The following is a 17,089-nucleotide window of genomic DNA, read 5'->3' as shown; positions in this document are numbered from 1 at the left end:
GTTGCAGAATTTCTCAAGGGGGCTTGTACAATTTGACCTCAGAGCCTCTGCAATTGTGGGCCAAGCCTGCATAAATCGAACTGGGCCTAAAAATACACATGGTGCTCTCTTAGGGTATGTTCACACGAGGGCGTCCGTTACGGCTGAAATTACGGGGATGTTTCAGCCTGAAAACATCCACGTAATTTCAGCCGTAACGGCATGTGCAGGCGCTTGAACGCCGCGTCCATTACGGACGTAATTGGAGCTGCTATTCATTGTAGTCAATGAATAACGGCTCCAATTACGGCCAAAGAAGTGACAGGTCACTTCTTCTACGCGGGCGTCTATTTACGCGCCGTCATTTGACAGCGGCGCGTAAATATACGCCTCGTGTGAACAGACAAACGTCTGCCCATTGCTTTCAATGGGCAGATGTTTGTCAGCGCTATTGAGGCGCATTTTTCGGACGTAATTCGGGGCAAAAACGCCCGAATTACGTCCGTAATTAGTGCGTGTGAACATTCCCCTACCTCCTGAGCCGTGTCGTATGTCCAGGCGGAAAAAAATCTGGAAACACTGCATAATAATTAGAGAGCTGTCTCTCTTTTGCTCGGTTGCACAAGCTGGGCACAGCATATTGGCCGGAAAAATTCCAATTTTCACTCTGCAACATCCATTGCGCTCTCATTTCTAGAAAATGCCTGTGGGGTCAAAATGTTCATCACACGCCCAGATTATTTCCTTAAAGGGTGTTTCCCGAATGGAGTTACTGCCCAGGGGTTTCCACTGTACTGATCCCACAGGGGCTTTGCAAATGCGACCTATCAACCAGAAACCAGTCCAGCAAAATCTCCGCTCCAAAAGCCAAATGGCGCTCCTTCCCTTCTGAACCCTGCTGTGTATCCAAACAGCAGTTTATGACCACATATTGGTTATTACCGCCTTTTTGTCCTTTTTGTTTGTTGTGAAAACAAAACGTTTTGAGTGCAAACTACATCTTATTGGGGGGAAAAAAATCTATTTTTCACTTTCACAACCCAATTCTAATAAAATCTGACCTGTGGGATAGAAATGCCCACTGCACCCCTAGATAAATTCCTTCTGGGTGGGGTAGTTTACAAAATAGGGTATTTTGGGGCGAGGTTATGTTTTGGCACCTCCAATGCCTCTGTGAACATATAGTGGTCAATTATAATAAAATGGAGGCCCCAAAATCCACAAGGTGCTCCTTCATTTCTGAGGGCTGTGTTTCAGTCAAGTATCACTCTAGGGCCACGTGGTATATTGTTAAATATTGATCTGCCCTTCTCTCTTAAAACATGTCACAGTAATTAAAGGATTAAAATCGAATATCTGCCAAATAAAACATTTTCACATTTCACCTTCACTTTGCGTTAACTGGGGTTAACTTTTAACCCCTTCCCGCCGCAGCCCTTTTTCAGATTTTAATTTTAGTTTTTTCTTCCCCACATTCAAAAGGCCATCACTTTTTTTTATTTTTCCGTCCGATATAGTCCTATGAGGGCTTGATTTTTGTAGTTGTAGTTTTTCGTAGCACCGTTTATTGTGCCATATAATGTACTAGGAAACGGGGAAAAATTATTGGTGGCATAGAAAATGAAAAACTGAATTCCCTGTGCAATTAAAACATGTTAACTTTATTCTGCGGGTCAATATGATTATGGCGATACCAAATATATATACGGTAGTTTTTTTTTTTTATATATTTTACTACGTTTACAAGTAAAAAATGTGTTTTGTGTCGCCAAATTCTGAGAGCCATAACTTTTTTTTTTTTCCCCCGTCAATTAAGTGGTGTAAGGGCTTATGTTTTGCGGGATAAGCTGTAGTTTTTAATGATACCATTTTGGGGTACATGTGACGTTTTGATCACTTTATTTCATTTTTTGTGGGAGATGAGGTGACCAAAAAAGAGATTCTGGCGGTTTAAATTTTTTTTTTTTTTACGGCGTTCACCGTGCGGGTTAAATAATGATATATTGTAATCGTTCAGACTTTCACGGATGCGGCGATACCAATTATGTTTTTATTTTATTTTTTTACTATGCTCTAGGGGGAAATGTTTTTTTTTTTTTTAAACTTTTAATATTTATTTTTTTACATAAAAACTTTATTTTACTAATTTTTACTTTTTTTTTTATTAGTCCCCCCCCCTAGGACTTCAACCAGCGATCGTTAGATCGCTTGCACGATATACTGCAATACTAATATATTGCAGTATATCGTGATTCTGACTGGAGGAAGCGCTTAATAGGAGCACAAAGATGGCGGACCTGGGGACCTTCACTAGGCCCCCAGGCAGCCATCGCAACAATCGACACCCCGCGATTGCATTGCAGGGGCGCGATGAGCTGTTAGAGGGGGTCACCCCCTCTTTCTAACTATTTAAATGCTGCGGTCACTATTGACTGCGGCATTTAATGAGTTAAACTAGCAGGAGCGCTCTCGAGCTTACTCGTTACTCTGAAATGTCGGCTGTAACATACAGCCGACACCCGCATCGTATGGAGCGGGTTTACTCCGTGAGCACGCTCCATACTTCCCCCTTCCTTAGGATGGGCCATCAATAGTAGATCAGTAAGGGTCTGACTCTCCGCTGACCAGCAGTTATCAGCGCCGCAGCCTCTCCATTGTTTACATGGATTGAAGTTTTGTCTGTACTTTAACACGCCGTTCCTTTAGTAGCCGCTGTATGAGGTATTGCAGCGTTGTCCCAGTGCTGCAATACCTTGAACAGCCGCTATGAAAGTACGAGCGCTGCGGCCCCTTGAAACAGCTGATCGAAGAGAGTCAAACCCCTACTGATCTAATATTGATGCCCTATCTTAAGGATATTCTATCAATTTTAAAATCCAGGATATCTTCTTTAATACCTGTGACATTCTTAAAAGGTTAAACTTAGAAAATGCTGTTTTGAATACTTTGAGGGTGCAGTTTTTAAAATGGGGTGATTTTATAGGGAGTTTTTAACATATAAACCCCTTTTAACCCCTTCACGCCGCAGCCTTTCTTCAGATTTTCATTTTTTCCTCCCTACGTTCCAAAAGCCATAACTTTTTATTCTTTTTCCGTCAATAGACTAACGTGAGGGCTTATTTTTTGCGGGAGGAGTTGTAGTTTCTATTTGTAGCATTTAAAGTACCATATAATGTACTGAGAAACTGAAGAAAAATTATTTGCGGACTAAAATTGGAAAAAAACTGATCACTGTTCCTGGCAGTTTGTCCCGGGTGTCGGCTATAAAACACAGCTGACTCCCGCAGCGTATGGAGCGCGCTCATCGCGTGAGCGTGCTCCATACATCCACACCCCCCTACAACTTACCAGACACATTGTTTTGCGGGAAGGGGTTAAAGCCGCTTGGTCCCTCAAAGTATAGGTTTTGGAAATGTCTATGAAACCTGAGCTACGCTGTTTCCGTAACTCCCATGGTACTGAATGGGAGTTAGGGAAACCACGTAGCATGCGAGTTACGCTGTTTTCGTAATTACTATTCAGTTCTATGGTAGTTACGGAAACCGCGTAGCTCAGCGAGTCATGCAATCAGTGTGAGCGCAATCAGGCAGCGTGAGCGCAAAAAGCTAGAACGGGGTTTAGGGGGCCGGGTCCCAGAGGTCTGATTCACATCTATCTGACATGACACATCCTGTGGATATGTCATAAATGTCCCTCATGGGAAAACCACTTAACTAGTTAAACGGCCAGGTTAGAGCGGCGGCGTGCCAGCTGTAAAACATAGCTGACACCTGCAGTGTATCGAGCGTGAGCCGGCTTCAAACGTCATCCCACCCCCGCTCCATGACGTTGCTGCACGTCATGGGAAGGAGTTAAGGGAGCGGTCAGGGTAGGGTCTGGCGCAGCCGGGCCCGTTGACTGCCGACTATGAGACGCAGGGACTTTTTAGCAGGATTTGTTCTTGCTAAAAAGTGCGTCTTATAGTCTGAAAAATACAGTAACTCTATAGGAAACGTCTTAACCCCCTGCTGACTTTATACTGTCTGCATTCTGCTTTTCAATAATGTATATAATTACAGCTGTGGCCTCCAGACAGAGGGCAGAAATAATAAATGTTTGCTATCCTCATAGCCGTAAAAACCTGTACATTTGTCATAGCTATGCCAAAAAACTGCAGCGAGTACCCACCCTGAACAGAACGAAGCGGAGCCGGAGGACATGTCATGCTGGTACATCATGTGACTGCTTTGTTCTTCTGCTCCGCATCTGCGCCGTCTACAGCGTCCGGCACCGGCTTCAAAAGCAGGAGAGCAAAGCGGATATATCCACATGACCGGGTTCTGCTCCAGCACAGCTTCATTCTGGTCAGGCGCATTATTTTGGTGATGGTAGCGAGTGTTGGGGGTCACTTTCCACTGTGGTTAACCCCTAATGTGGAGTAGCTGTCAGATAAGTAAATAATGAGATGCATTGATGTTTATTGAATATATTATAGACCAGTATTTTTCAGCTCCGTTTCTCATGTACCGTCATGATTTGAGGATATCCCATTAAGAGTGCATGTGCCAATTCCTGACGCTCAGACAATAATTAGATAAGCAATGCTGAGGAAAACATGACATGTTTGGGGTACTTGAGGACTGTAGTTGAGAAACGCTGCAGTTGGACCCGTTTTCACTCTTTATCTAGGTTTTGTTGTACGTTTTATGAAGTTTGGATCCAGTGCAATTCTAGATACGCGTTTTTGTTTTCGTGTTACATCGTTCATATGTACTTACTGTATAGAACTTACTCATCTACACTTTGTTTTGTCTCCTCCCCCTTTTAAATCTTTCAGACCCATATTCACATAATGGGGATCATGGCGCCAGGCACCTGAACCGTTCCGGGGATCTCTCTGAACTAGAACCTCTCAAAGTAAGTCGAGCATAATGTTGCAATTGCCGGTCCTATTCACCGGTCAGGATTTAAAGGGGAACTAAACTTTCAACAAACTTCTGACATGTCATAGTGACCTATCAAAAGTTTTGATTGGTGGGCGTCTCAGCACGGAGACCACCACCGAATGCTAAAAAGTGGCAGAAGCGCTCGGGCAAGTGCTGAGCCGCTTAGTTTCTCGGAAAGCCGATGTAGCGTTGTACGGGCCCGTAGACTTTCTATTCACTCTGTACACCGCTACATCGGCTTTCCAAGAAAAGCCGATCCGGAACGAAGCGCTCACCCCAGTGCTTCTGCCGCTCTGTTTTAGCGATCGGTGGGGGTCTCCGTGCTCGGACCCCCACCAATCAAAACATGTGACAGGTCAGGAGTTTGTTGAAAGTTAGTTACACTTGCCCTACTGTATGACATGCCAAAGCTACCCTCATGGTTTACCTACTGACCATAAAGCAAATTAGCATTGTGTGTACATTGTTTTACACCATGCAAGTGTAAACCTGCACTGAAATAAAGCACATTGAGACGGGTCCGTTGTAAAATAGAACCTGTCCTATTATCTTCCGTTTTCACGGATCCCTCCGTAGGCTCAAGTCTATGGGGATCCGTGAAAATGGGAACCGCACACGGGCTCCCCAGACATGAAAAACATCACGTTTTTCACGTCCGACTTTCCCCACACTTGTGTGAATCTAGCCGAACAGACAGACAGACAGACAAACGGAACAGGGGGAAATAACTAAACGGGTATGTACACCGTACAGTGGTTATCTCCGGCAGTGCCATAGAGAATGAATGCATGGAGGCAGGGTGCATGCTCAACCTGCCGCTCCATTCATTCGGAAGAACGGGGCCCCGGTACTAGTGATCAGCAGTCGGACCCCCACGGATCAGCATGTTATCACCTATCCTGTGGTTAGGGGATAACCTTTATTCTTGGGACAACCCCTTTCAGTTAGTAAGAAGTAGGGTACAGATGGAAGTGTGGCTGGAGGATCAGACTACACTAGGTTCTTTTGTAGTCTGTTACCATGGAGACGGCATAGGAGCTGTAGATCCCAAAAGGTAGGCATTTACAGTTTCAGTTTTAGATGCATTGGGACAAATAAAATGTATAATACCGGACATATACTTACCCTTAAACTCCCGGAACTTGTATAGAAGAATACTTTATATATTTGTCTCAATTTTGATTGTATTATGAGACCAAATGTAATCAAGGTAAAGGGTATTCAGGATTGCTGGAGATTATTTGTTTTTTCTATAATAAAAATTGCGTTCCCTTTTAACCTGCTGTTTTGGGGTCAGTTATCGATATAAATCAATAGCAGTAACTCTTGGGGGGCATAGCCTGGTTCCTGGTAGGCAGATTATCATTATTATAATGAATTGCATTAGTAATCTCACCACTAACGCTCTCTGTCACAGGAGAGGTCTCTCAGTGCTGGGGGCTCATTGGATCTTGGGGATGCTGAGGACCGACCAGTCTAATTCCACATCTTTCGCATGTGTATGTAATTCACGCTTTGTATGTTTTTTTGCCATTATTATTTCTATGATTTCATCTGCATGTTTGGCACCGTATTCACATCCGAGGTTTCACACTTCAGAAAAGTGGAATATATCAATAAAAAAAAAAGGGAAAATGCAAATAAAGTTCCAAGGTAGCGGAACATATACTTTTTAAATGTAATTGTATTTATAATTTGACCCCTTAAAGAAGCGGCCTATTTTGGCCTTCAGGACGCAGCGATTTTTTTTTTTAAGTTCCTCATTGTCACCTTTCAAGATGCGGAACTTTTTTTTACATTTTTCAGTCAACATAGCAGCCTGAGGTTTTTTTTGTTTTATTTTGTGGGATGAGTTGTATTTTTTAATGGCACCATTTTGGCGTACATATAATGCATTATATAACTCTTCTAAAAAAAAAAAAAAAAAATGGTGGAAAAAAAATAAAATAATTCCGTTCTGCCATTGTTGTTTTTCAGTCACAGCATTTTCTGTGCTGTATAAATGATATGTTGACTTTAGTCTGCGCGTCGGTACAGTTACACCGACACCAGATTTATATAGTTTGTGTTTTATTACTTGCACTATAACAATACCGGTTGCCACTATGTGGTACCTACGATTTCTTCATACCTTTTTTTTTTTTTTTTTTTTTTGAGAGGCGGGGTGAACAAAAAAAACGCAATTCCTGCATTGTTTGTCTATTTTTGTCATTCACCATACGGGATAAATAAGGTGATCACTTTTTAAAGCCCAGGCTCGTTCCGGATGCAGCGATACCGATTTTATGTACGTTTTTGGTTTTTTTCTGGTTACGGTCCCCATATAAGGCCGGGACCATAATTGTCACCAATCCCAGCCTTTAGATCAAGACGGCTGCTGTATAATACAGCCGTCACCATCAAGCGATGGCCCAGGCCCAGCTTCTGTGCCCGTGCCATCACTATGATGTACAGTTATTATGCAGGAACTGTATAGTTCCCATAACGTAAATGTACGTCATAGGGCAGCAAGGGGTTAAAGTCCTAGCCCAAGATTGTAAACAGGGACCGGTATTGAACTTTCAGCGGTGTATGAACATTTTGCGCTTCTGTTAGCCAAGGTATTAGTACCCAATAGATTGTATGCACATTAAAAGAGAACCTGGCCCCTCTCCTGACAGATCTGTTCTACTAAATACTTGCATTCCCCATAAAATAACATCTGGATCATAATTTATTTGAACTCTGAATTGTGCGATTTTATTATTTTGCCTGGAGATTTATTAATAAATTGACATCTGGGCATTAACATTTTCCAACCCAGTGGGGCATGTCCCTACACAGTCCATTAGCACAGGTTTGACAATGCCAGGCTGCGTGAAGACAAGGGAGTGGTGATGCTAATTTATATACTTACATTTCCCGAAGGATTAATAGAGGATCGGCGGAAAGCAGAATTCTAAAAAGATTCTCCAGAATTGGTATTTCGTGGGTAATACAAGTATTTGCTAAAACAGACTTGCCGGGAGAGCTGCTGGGCCCTTTAACTTTGTCCCTAAAATTCAGAGCCCAGCAAAGTTTTAATTACAGAATTCATTTCCAAACAAAAAAGGCCAGTGTGCAAAGACATGAACTATAAATAACCGATCGGTATAGGGGAATAACAGCAAGGTCAGGAGTTCTGTTATAACTGCACGACTAGTTGTACTTGATCAAATCCTATATTAAACATCCCAAATAATAACTTTAAATAAGGGTAACGCAAAGGGTAAAATCTGCACTAAAATCCATGCCAAAATCTGCATGAAATGTGGATTTTTGCAGCAAATTCAGGAGTTTTCCACAGTGGATAATATCTTCTGTGTGCACATGGTCAAGCAGCAAGTTCTTCCTCCCATGGGACTTTAAGACTAAAAAAAACAGGGTTCATTTCTAAAGAGATGCCCAATAGCAGTGAGCAGTCAAAATAAAAGTTTGTCTGATCTCTTCCGTTCAGGTCTTGGATGTCAAAGAACTGAGTGCAGTCCTAGTGGCCATTCTGTGTAATTACAGTCTAAAGCAAGAGGTTACATGCAATCCGTCTACTTTGGAGGCTCCAGAAAATGTGTAGCCTTCAAAAACTGAGCACAAAATAATGTCTCAAGCCCTGATTTTGGTGTCATTATGGAGGTTTAAACTTTTTTTTTTCAGGGACTTAAATACTGATGGTCTAACCTCATCTGATCAAGTCCATCAGTATTTGATCGACCGAACAAAACTAATCTAGACAACAGGATATTTTTTTCTTTGCAGTTACTTGACCACAAGAAGTTTACCCAAAAAAAAAAAAAAAAGGAAAAACTAAGTCTCTACCTGCTCGGGTGCATAGGGAACAAAACCAGAGCTTGTAATCCAGCGTTGTGATGTACGGACGGGGACCACTATCCCAATGATTTTGCCTGACTTTCATTCATTTTTTTCTTTTTCAGGGTGACACTCGTGGTTGAGTGATCTCTTTGGAGCGTCTGGACCAAGAATGCTTCATCTATTCCTCACTGCCTGTCTTTACAATTCTTAAATCCCCTTCCCTCGTCTCTACTGCGTTCTGAGGATAATTTGTGGACTTCAAATTTCTTTGACTTTTATGGTTACTGGGACAAGAAGCACAGGAGACGCGATAACACTGGAATATCGCAATAGTAATAAGCTGTAAATACAAAAAAAAAACACTAACCCATCATAACACTGATCCTGCGACACTAACCATCTTCCAGGACAGATCATTGTGGTGCAATTGTTGTAGCACTATATCATTCTGATTTTTGTCTTTTGGTTTTTTGTATTTTATTTTTTTTCCTGGGTGATCTGGTAATATATTTGCTGCAATTAATTTTCCTTTTGACACTATTTTCGTCCTCTTCCCTTTTCTTGGAATCACGAGTGGCCTTTCTGGGGGGAATGTAGGGAGTTGGTTGACTCATGCACTCCCCTGACCCAAACCCATCTTGATTCTTTTCAAACCTTTTTCATATCAATCTAATGCCAAGGATTATGTTTTTTATAAATAAAATTTTTTAAGACAATCGTATTACATAAAATTGTCTGAAGAATTTATTTGAAGAGTTGCTGCAACGTTACAAGTGGTGAACTTTTGGGCTACCTACACACTTTGGATTTTTCCGCAACAAAATCTGCCCGTGTTATGTGCGGTTTTTTTTGCTGCAGATTTCATCCTTCTACATTGAAAGGGTGAGATCTGCTGTGACCCTCCGCATAAGAGATTGCGCATGCTGTGGATTTGAAAATGTGCAGCCTTTCTGTCCTGTGGATATGACCTAGAGCTCAATAAAGGTTTAGATATAAATCTCAATCTACTAGGGTCCCGTTCGCATGTAATTTTGTTTTCTACCAGTATAAGGTGTCATGCACATGGCCGTGCTCGTAATCACTGCCCATAATTGTGGGCACGGCCGGCCACTGACAGCCACAGGTGTTTTCAACCCGTGCTCCCTATACAATGTATGGGAGCACAGACCGTAAAAAGCGAGAGATAGAACATGTCCTAACTTTTGCGGAGGCTTTCTACGGCCTCGACACCTTCCCCCATAAATACGGTGAATTGGTCCGTAATTGCGAACCACAATTACGGACAAATATTACGGTCGTGTGCATGGGACCTCAGGCTTATTTAATTTTATTTTTGGCCAATCGGTGACCAATCAGTGACCAATCAGCATCATGCGCTTCTCTCCATTCATTTAGTCAGCGCATCGGGATCCTGCTTGATCCTTATGTGCTATCTAATACTAACACATTAACGATACTGAAGTGTTTAGACAGTGTGAGTAGACATCCCGTGGAATGTCTATTTAATCTGTGCACTTCGTTACTCTGTGGCAGTTATGCGTCCTCTGCTGTAATCTCGCGAGATTACGCTGTAAATGAAAGATTACAACGAGATTACGCTTCCTCTGCTGTAACTACCACAGAAACCGTAACGAAGTGTCGGGATTGTGAATAGACATCCCATGGAATGTCTATTCACTGTCTAAACACTTCAGTATTGTTAATGTGTAAGTATAAGACAGCACATAAGGATCTAGCGGGATCACTGTGTGCAGTGTAAATGAATGGAGAGGAGTTCATGATGCTGATTGGTCAGCATCATACACTCTCCTGTACAACACCCACTTGGTCTAAAGTAAAAACACGCCCACTTGGGCATTAAGCAACTCATTAGCATAAATCTAAAAACGCTAATAAAGTGGTGAAAATAGATCATTTTTTTAAATAAAAAGCATTACTGTCACTTACATTATAGCGCCGATCTCCTTATGTAGGAGACAGGGCACTTATAATGTGGTGACAGAGCCTCTTTATAGCATTTTCTTCAAAACTTGCATGAAAATTCCAGTTTTTGATTAGAACTAAAAAACCCAAGCACAGGTTTAAGATCAAAACACCTTTTTAATAAAAGGCCGTTCTATAAAAAAAAATCACAAATGTCTAGGTAAAGAGGTGCATATACATTTAAAACTATAGGTAACCTAAATCTGGCTTTCCGCTGCAAATTTTCAAGTTTAAACCGCACATCATGCCTCGAATTGTGACTTTACTCCCACATCTATATAATTTCTAAAAGTGGACATGGGAATAAAACTGTCACCATTTACATTATATGTGTCGGTCTACCATGCAACTTTAGGTCAGAATTGTTTTTCAGGGAAAAAAAATGCAAAAGTTTCACTTTGTGATAACAATTGTGACACAAATTGAACTGTACTCACAAAGCACATTAACTCCACACTATTGCCTTTTTTTTAAACGGGTTGTCCACTACTGGACAACTCGATCTATCCACCGGATAGGTCATCCGTGTATGATCGGTGCAGGTTCGACACCCGGACCCTGCACCGATCAGCTGTTTCGGCATCGGACGTTATTGCACAGTATGCAGTTTACAGCGCCGGAAAGCAGTTTGCTCCGTACATTGCATAGCGGCTGACCTGCAGCTCTGTTCCTATTCACTTGAATAGTAGCAGAGCTGCAGCTCGGCCGCTATTCTGTGGCCGGAGCCAACTGCTTCCGGCATGGCTGTCCGGTGCCCAAAGGCAGCTGGTGCGGGGTCTGGGTGTCGAACCTGCACCGATCATATACTGATGGCCTATCCGGTGGAGAGGCCATCAGTTGTCCGGTAGTGGACGACCCCTTTCAATAAATGAAACACGTTAACATATGTTCATGCTCAAAGATATGCAGACAAGTTTTCCAAATGTAAAATTGAATAAAATACCAAAATGTATAAAACAAAGTACAGGCCCCAAACAGCCGCTACGCCTCCAAACGTAAATATTTGTAGATAATGGAAAAACCTTGCAGATTGGAAAAGTTCCACCCTGCAGATAGTAGATTCCATCCTCATGCAGCTTTGACAGAACTATTGCAAAATAATGGAAATTCACTAGTTATCAAAGTGCAGTAAAAGCTACAAAACTTTAATAAAATCATGCAATGGTTAGACCCGCGCACTGGTCTTTCTCAAGCAAGTAACTTAGTGCACAGTGTGGTATATAAAGGAAGTATGAAATAATTCTGAAAATCAATATGTAGAAAGTATTACAAAATCACATTATCCCTATATGCCAGACGTATTCATATGTATATAACCGATATTACAAAAACGGTGCAAAGTATACAAACTGCCCCTTGGCATCCAGCTCTATCCACTGTGAATTTCTGTGGGTCTCTGCACAGTCGCTGACGCTCCACACCGTCATCATTGCCTAGTAATGCCTCCTATACATCAGGATAGTGTCCCTATCTCACAACATACAATCGATTCGACCAATCTTCTCCATACCATGCCAACCCGTAGGGCATACCAACGTAGGCCTAAAGCAAACTCCGTATTAATGCCCCATGCACATGATAGTAAATTATGTCCGCAATTATGGACCGTAACTGCGGGTCAAGATACGGTTCCATTAATATCTATGTCCCATGGACACCTTCCCGTATATTTACGGGAAGGTTTCCGGTCCGTAGAAAGCTTCCATAAAAATTAGGACATGTCCTATTTTTTTTTTTAGATTTTATGGACCGTGCTCCCATACTTAATAGGAGCACGGCCCGCAAATGTGGATAACTGTACGCGACCGGCCATGCCCATAATTACGGACAGTGATTACAGGCGCGGTCATGTGCATCGGGCCTAAGCCTTATGTCATAGTACAGAGCCATAATATAGTGCTAATAGCCTGCTATGTTAGATTTTATGCTTTAGGCGCACAAAAGACAAATTGTAGTATGCGCCATCACATACTGTAATACAGAGGTGTCAGTGGCACACACCTAGGGCTCTTTAATAGGGAGTTGTGTGTTGTCATACAGGGTTAGTTAACACCTCATTGCCACTGTCAACCCATGCGCACGTAAAGGAAACCTGTAGTTTACGTTATGCTGCCCTCTGATTTCAGCGATCTTTCCCTTAAAATTTAGGAAATTTGGAAAACTTGTGTGCGGCCAGAGAAGAGTCCTACTTATTAATGACCTGCTGCTGTTTGACGGACTTCAGTCTTGACAGATTTTTTTCCTATGCTCGGTAATAGTGAAGTCCGTCAATCAGCGGAGGGGCAGTTCTTGAATAAGCGTAACTTCTGCATGTAAGTTCTTCAAATCTACTGAACGTTAAATACAAACCTGCGCCATAGCGTAATATATCAGGTCATCACCCACAGCTGCGTGATTACAGGTAAACTTACATTTACTACAAGTATAGTCCGTTATGTATTTTTTCAGGTTTTTTTGAAATTTTATTTAGTCCATTAAAAGCTGGTGTATCGGGATGTATAAAGATGTATTTAGATGCTGTACATATTAAAATTCAGGATTATGGGAGCGTGGCCTGAATGCCGAGTGTCGCATTTGCTTGAGCTCCGCTCTGTGACCTCTTAGCGACTACGATGGCAACGATTTGCACGATCTTACCTGATAAACTTCTTTTCCACCCGAAGAGACCAGCATGATGACCCGCAAGAAGTAGTTGATGTCGGGTCCCATGTGACTCACTGACCTCTTCAAGAGGTCTTCAACCTGGCGTGGACGCACCATTTTCAGACAACTCTTCCAGTCTATTACTCCAGAAGTGATGCCGGTGCTATAATGCCTTGCTCTTCTGGATCGGGTGAGACCTTACCTCATACAGAATCCACTGTACACATCCGACACAGCCCATTGATGCCACAAAGAGAAACCCCGATATCAGACTTGGCAGAATTGCCTCCTATAGATACTATCATGGCGGTGCCAGCTCCCGCCCAACAGGGTGAGGTTTCCTCTTCAGCGAGCCCTGCAAAACAAAAACCTAGGCTTGCGCTGGAGTCTCATAGCCCAATAGAGGAAATTCTGCCGATATCCTCTCAAAATGACCCTATTGAGGACATTCCGTCCACAGATCAAAATGTATCGGAACACCATTAAAACTATGGTCCTGGCACTTAGAAGCTCTTTCCAGTATGATCTGTCACGATACTCCCGCAAACTGTCGTCTGCCATAGATGACCTAGGTGACGTGGTTGATCATGTTGAAAACCACATGGGCGAATTGACTCGGGCTCATAATGATGTAGTGGATGCTCGTCAATCGCTGGAGGCGGAGGTGAATTTTCTCAAATCGAAGTTGGCTGATTTAGAAGACGGGAATAGGCGAAATAACGTCGAGGTATCTCTGAATCCGTTCAACCGTCAGTTAAACTTTGCAGGAAAGAAATAAACAGACGGTAACAGATACCTTCGTCTCTACCTATGGATCTAGTTATTAATAGAGTGCATGGGCTCCCAAAACCAAAGTCTTTACCTCCTGAGATGTGATTGCACGATTCCACCTTTATGAAAAGGTTCATTTATATGCTCCACTATCTCAAGCGACAATTCAGGCGAGGAAAAAATATGAACCTCTCACTCGCCTATTGAGAGAGAGCAACATAGCTTATAAATGGAGATTTCCTATGAAGCTACTCATTCACAAGACTGGCTTCGAAGATCCAATCATCGTTGATTTTATGTGCGCATCCTCATATTATAGAGGTCTAATTGGAAGGTTCTCAGGTAAACTCCCCCACGTCTCAGTGGCTGATCACCAAATTGTTTGAAGTTACTTTTGTTGCTCTTGTTACTGAATTGTATATCTTGTTGTGTGTTCACTTTTACCCTCCCCAATTCTCTCCCCCCCCCCCCCCTGCTATATACATATGTAATTTTGATTCTCCAAGGGTCCTTTGGTGTGAAAAAGCTTCTACATCCTCTTTGCTATGGGGCTCAAAATAACCTTGAATTCAAAGGGATTAAATTCCCCATCTAAAAGAGCTTCTGTGTGAGGAGATGGGTTATCCTCCAATACCGACATTCTTGGATTGAGAGAAATGGGTTTCTTGCAAGCAAACTGCCCAAAATTCTCCCATCGTAAATTCCCTACCATCCACATGGCTACCGCTGTTAAACAAGCTGGAGTGTTGAAAGCTCTGAGAGACTCTCTCTTTTCTATTACATGATCGTGTAGCTGATGTAATGGGGAGGTTTCTTGTCCTGGTGGGACTCCTCAATAATTGTCACGTTACTTTAGCTAACTTACATGGCCCAAATGTTTCACAAGTTTGTTTTTTGAACGAAACTATGCGCAAAATCCGTAAGATTGCTAGAGGTAAACTTACTATGTGCGGAGATTTAATATCATCATGGATTCCACTTGGGACACCACTAATTAGGACAGTAGATCTCTTCCAACTCTCTCCTCTTGGCTTCATAAGGAGGATTTGTCTAAATTCATCCTCTAGAGGGTTTACCTTTTACTCCCCTAGACATCGAACCTTCTCCAGAATAGATCTGTTTTTACTGGATAAGACATCTGAGATTGCTCACACGACCTGGTCAGATCGTGTTCCCATTCACCTTTCCATCTCCCTCCCCATCCTTTTCGTGGCGTAATAATATATTCCTCCTGAATCTCCCCAAATACAGAGATGATATAAATGCACACTTCAAAGAATACTTTATACTAAATATTTCATCAGATGTTAACCCTTTTTCCCTCTGGAATCCCCATAAAGCAGTGATTAGGGGTTTAATGATACAACAGGGTGCCCGTTATAAAAAGCAGAAACTATCGGACTTAGATTCTCTTTTAACACACATGTGTCCTTTGGAATTGCAGTTGCAACATGATCATCTCATGAAGGCCCTTCTAATAGATGATTACGATAAAAAGATCACTTCCTTACGTATGACCTACTATACTTACAACAAAGCCAGCAGCAGTAGAATTAAAGGGAATGTGGAATTATTTTTTTATTTTTTTTTATTTTTTATTTTTTAGTTAAACCATTATTATTTAAGTGATTACACGTTGTTTTAATTTGTAAAAAAATTTCACAAGTCAGGAAAGCTTATAAATTATATTCTAATTTATAACATTTCCATGTACTGGTCACTAGAGGGAGCAGTTCCCAAAATTGCAGCATGGTCAATGTGGTAAAGCAACCTCATTGCTTTATGCTGCAAATTTGGGGTAGACACTCTAGTGTCTTCACACAATCCCCCCCTCATTCTAGCTAGTGCCAGGAGGAGGGGGGTGAATCGTCAATCCTCCTACACTGTGTGCTGCCATTTTCTGAGCGACTGCACAGTGTAGGAGGATTAGATACAGTGCTCAACAGACCGTATAACACGAACATAAATTACCTGCTCCTGCCGCCTCCGCTCTTATACCTTGCGTCTTCGCTTCCTTGAACATATGTCCGGAAGCCGTCATCTTACTGTCCGGCAGCAGCTTCCAGTCTACGTGAAAGTGGCGCCGGATTTCGCTCTGCTAACGAGCTTAGTTTGAGTCTGTGTGGGAGCGGCGCATGCGCAGTTCCCACACAGACGGCGTACGCTGCAGAGAATGGAACGGCTCCCGTTCGCATTCTCTATGGGGATGTAGCTGCCGTGTTCCATCTCTGTATGTGTCGTTAATCGACACATACAGACATGAAAAAAAAAATGGCAGCCCCCATAGAGAAGTAAGAGTAAGAAAAAAGTAAAAAGTAGAACACAAGAACACAAATAAATAAAATTTATGTTCATATCATACTAAAAGCAATATGATAAAAAAATTATTTTTATGACCCCTTCCCTTTAAGCATCAACAGCTGATCGAAAAATTCCACATTTTAATTTCACAAGAAACAGGTGCAAAACTCATTAACCCTCAAGATATTGCAGATCAGTTCAGTTCCTATTATTCTAAATTGTATAACTTAAATAATGAGCCTGACACCCCCTGCCCCTTGACCGGGATATAAATGTTTTTTTTTGGTCCATACATCTTCCTTCTCTCTGTGCTGAACAACTGGCTCTTTTGAATATCACGCAACTTGAGGTCTCCAAAATTATTGGATTGACTAAACCCAATAAAGCGCAGGGACCTGATGGTTTCTCCAATGAATATTATAGAGCCTTTGCTCCTATCCTTACTCCACATATGACTAATGTCTACAACTTTGCTATGACCTCTGGAGACCTTCCCCAGGAGCTGCTTCAGGCTACAACAATGACTATCCCCAAGCCAGGCAAACCTTCCACCACTCCTGCCAACTCCAGACCCATATTGCTCCTCAACGGTGACACTAAAATTTAAGCCTAACTTCTAGCTTCCCGTTTAATAAATATTATTCCAATGATCATACACTCCG

General features: G+C 42.1%; 1 protein-coding gene across 6 annotated transcripts in view; it reads left to right on the top strand.

Annotated features, from left to right (window-relative positions):
- Positions 1–9,460, top strand: part of LOC142663298 (catenin delta-1-like) — a 77,185-nt gene extending 67,725 nt beyond the window's left edge. For 5 of the 6 annotated variants that reach the window (XM_075841875.1, XM_075841871.1, XM_075841870.1 and 2 more), the window contains 3 exons: positions 4,796–4,875; positions 6,322–6,403; positions 8,852–9,460. In XM_075841875.1, coding sequence (XP_075697990.1) covers positions 4,796–4,875; positions 6,322–6,384 — 143 coding nt within the window. In that variant the 3' untranslated portion in view covers positions 6,385–6,403; positions 8,852–9,460. The remainder of the gene's footprint in view (positions 1–4,795; positions 4,876–6,321; positions 6,404–8,851) is intronic. The other variant, XM_075841874.1, reaches the window with a different exon arrangement.
- Positions 9,461–17,089: the final 7,629 nt, after the last annotated feature.

Source organism: Rhinoderma darwinii, chromosome 11 (genome assembly GCF_050947455.1).
Source record: "Rhinoderma darwinii isolate aRhiDar2 chromosome 11, aRhiDar2.hap1, whole genome shotgun sequence".
NCBI classification, from domain to species: Eukaryota; Metazoa; Chordata; class Amphibia; order Anura; family Rhinodermatidae; genus Rhinoderma; species Rhinoderma darwinii.
This window is presented reverse-complemented; position numbering and strand designations above follow the sequence as displayed.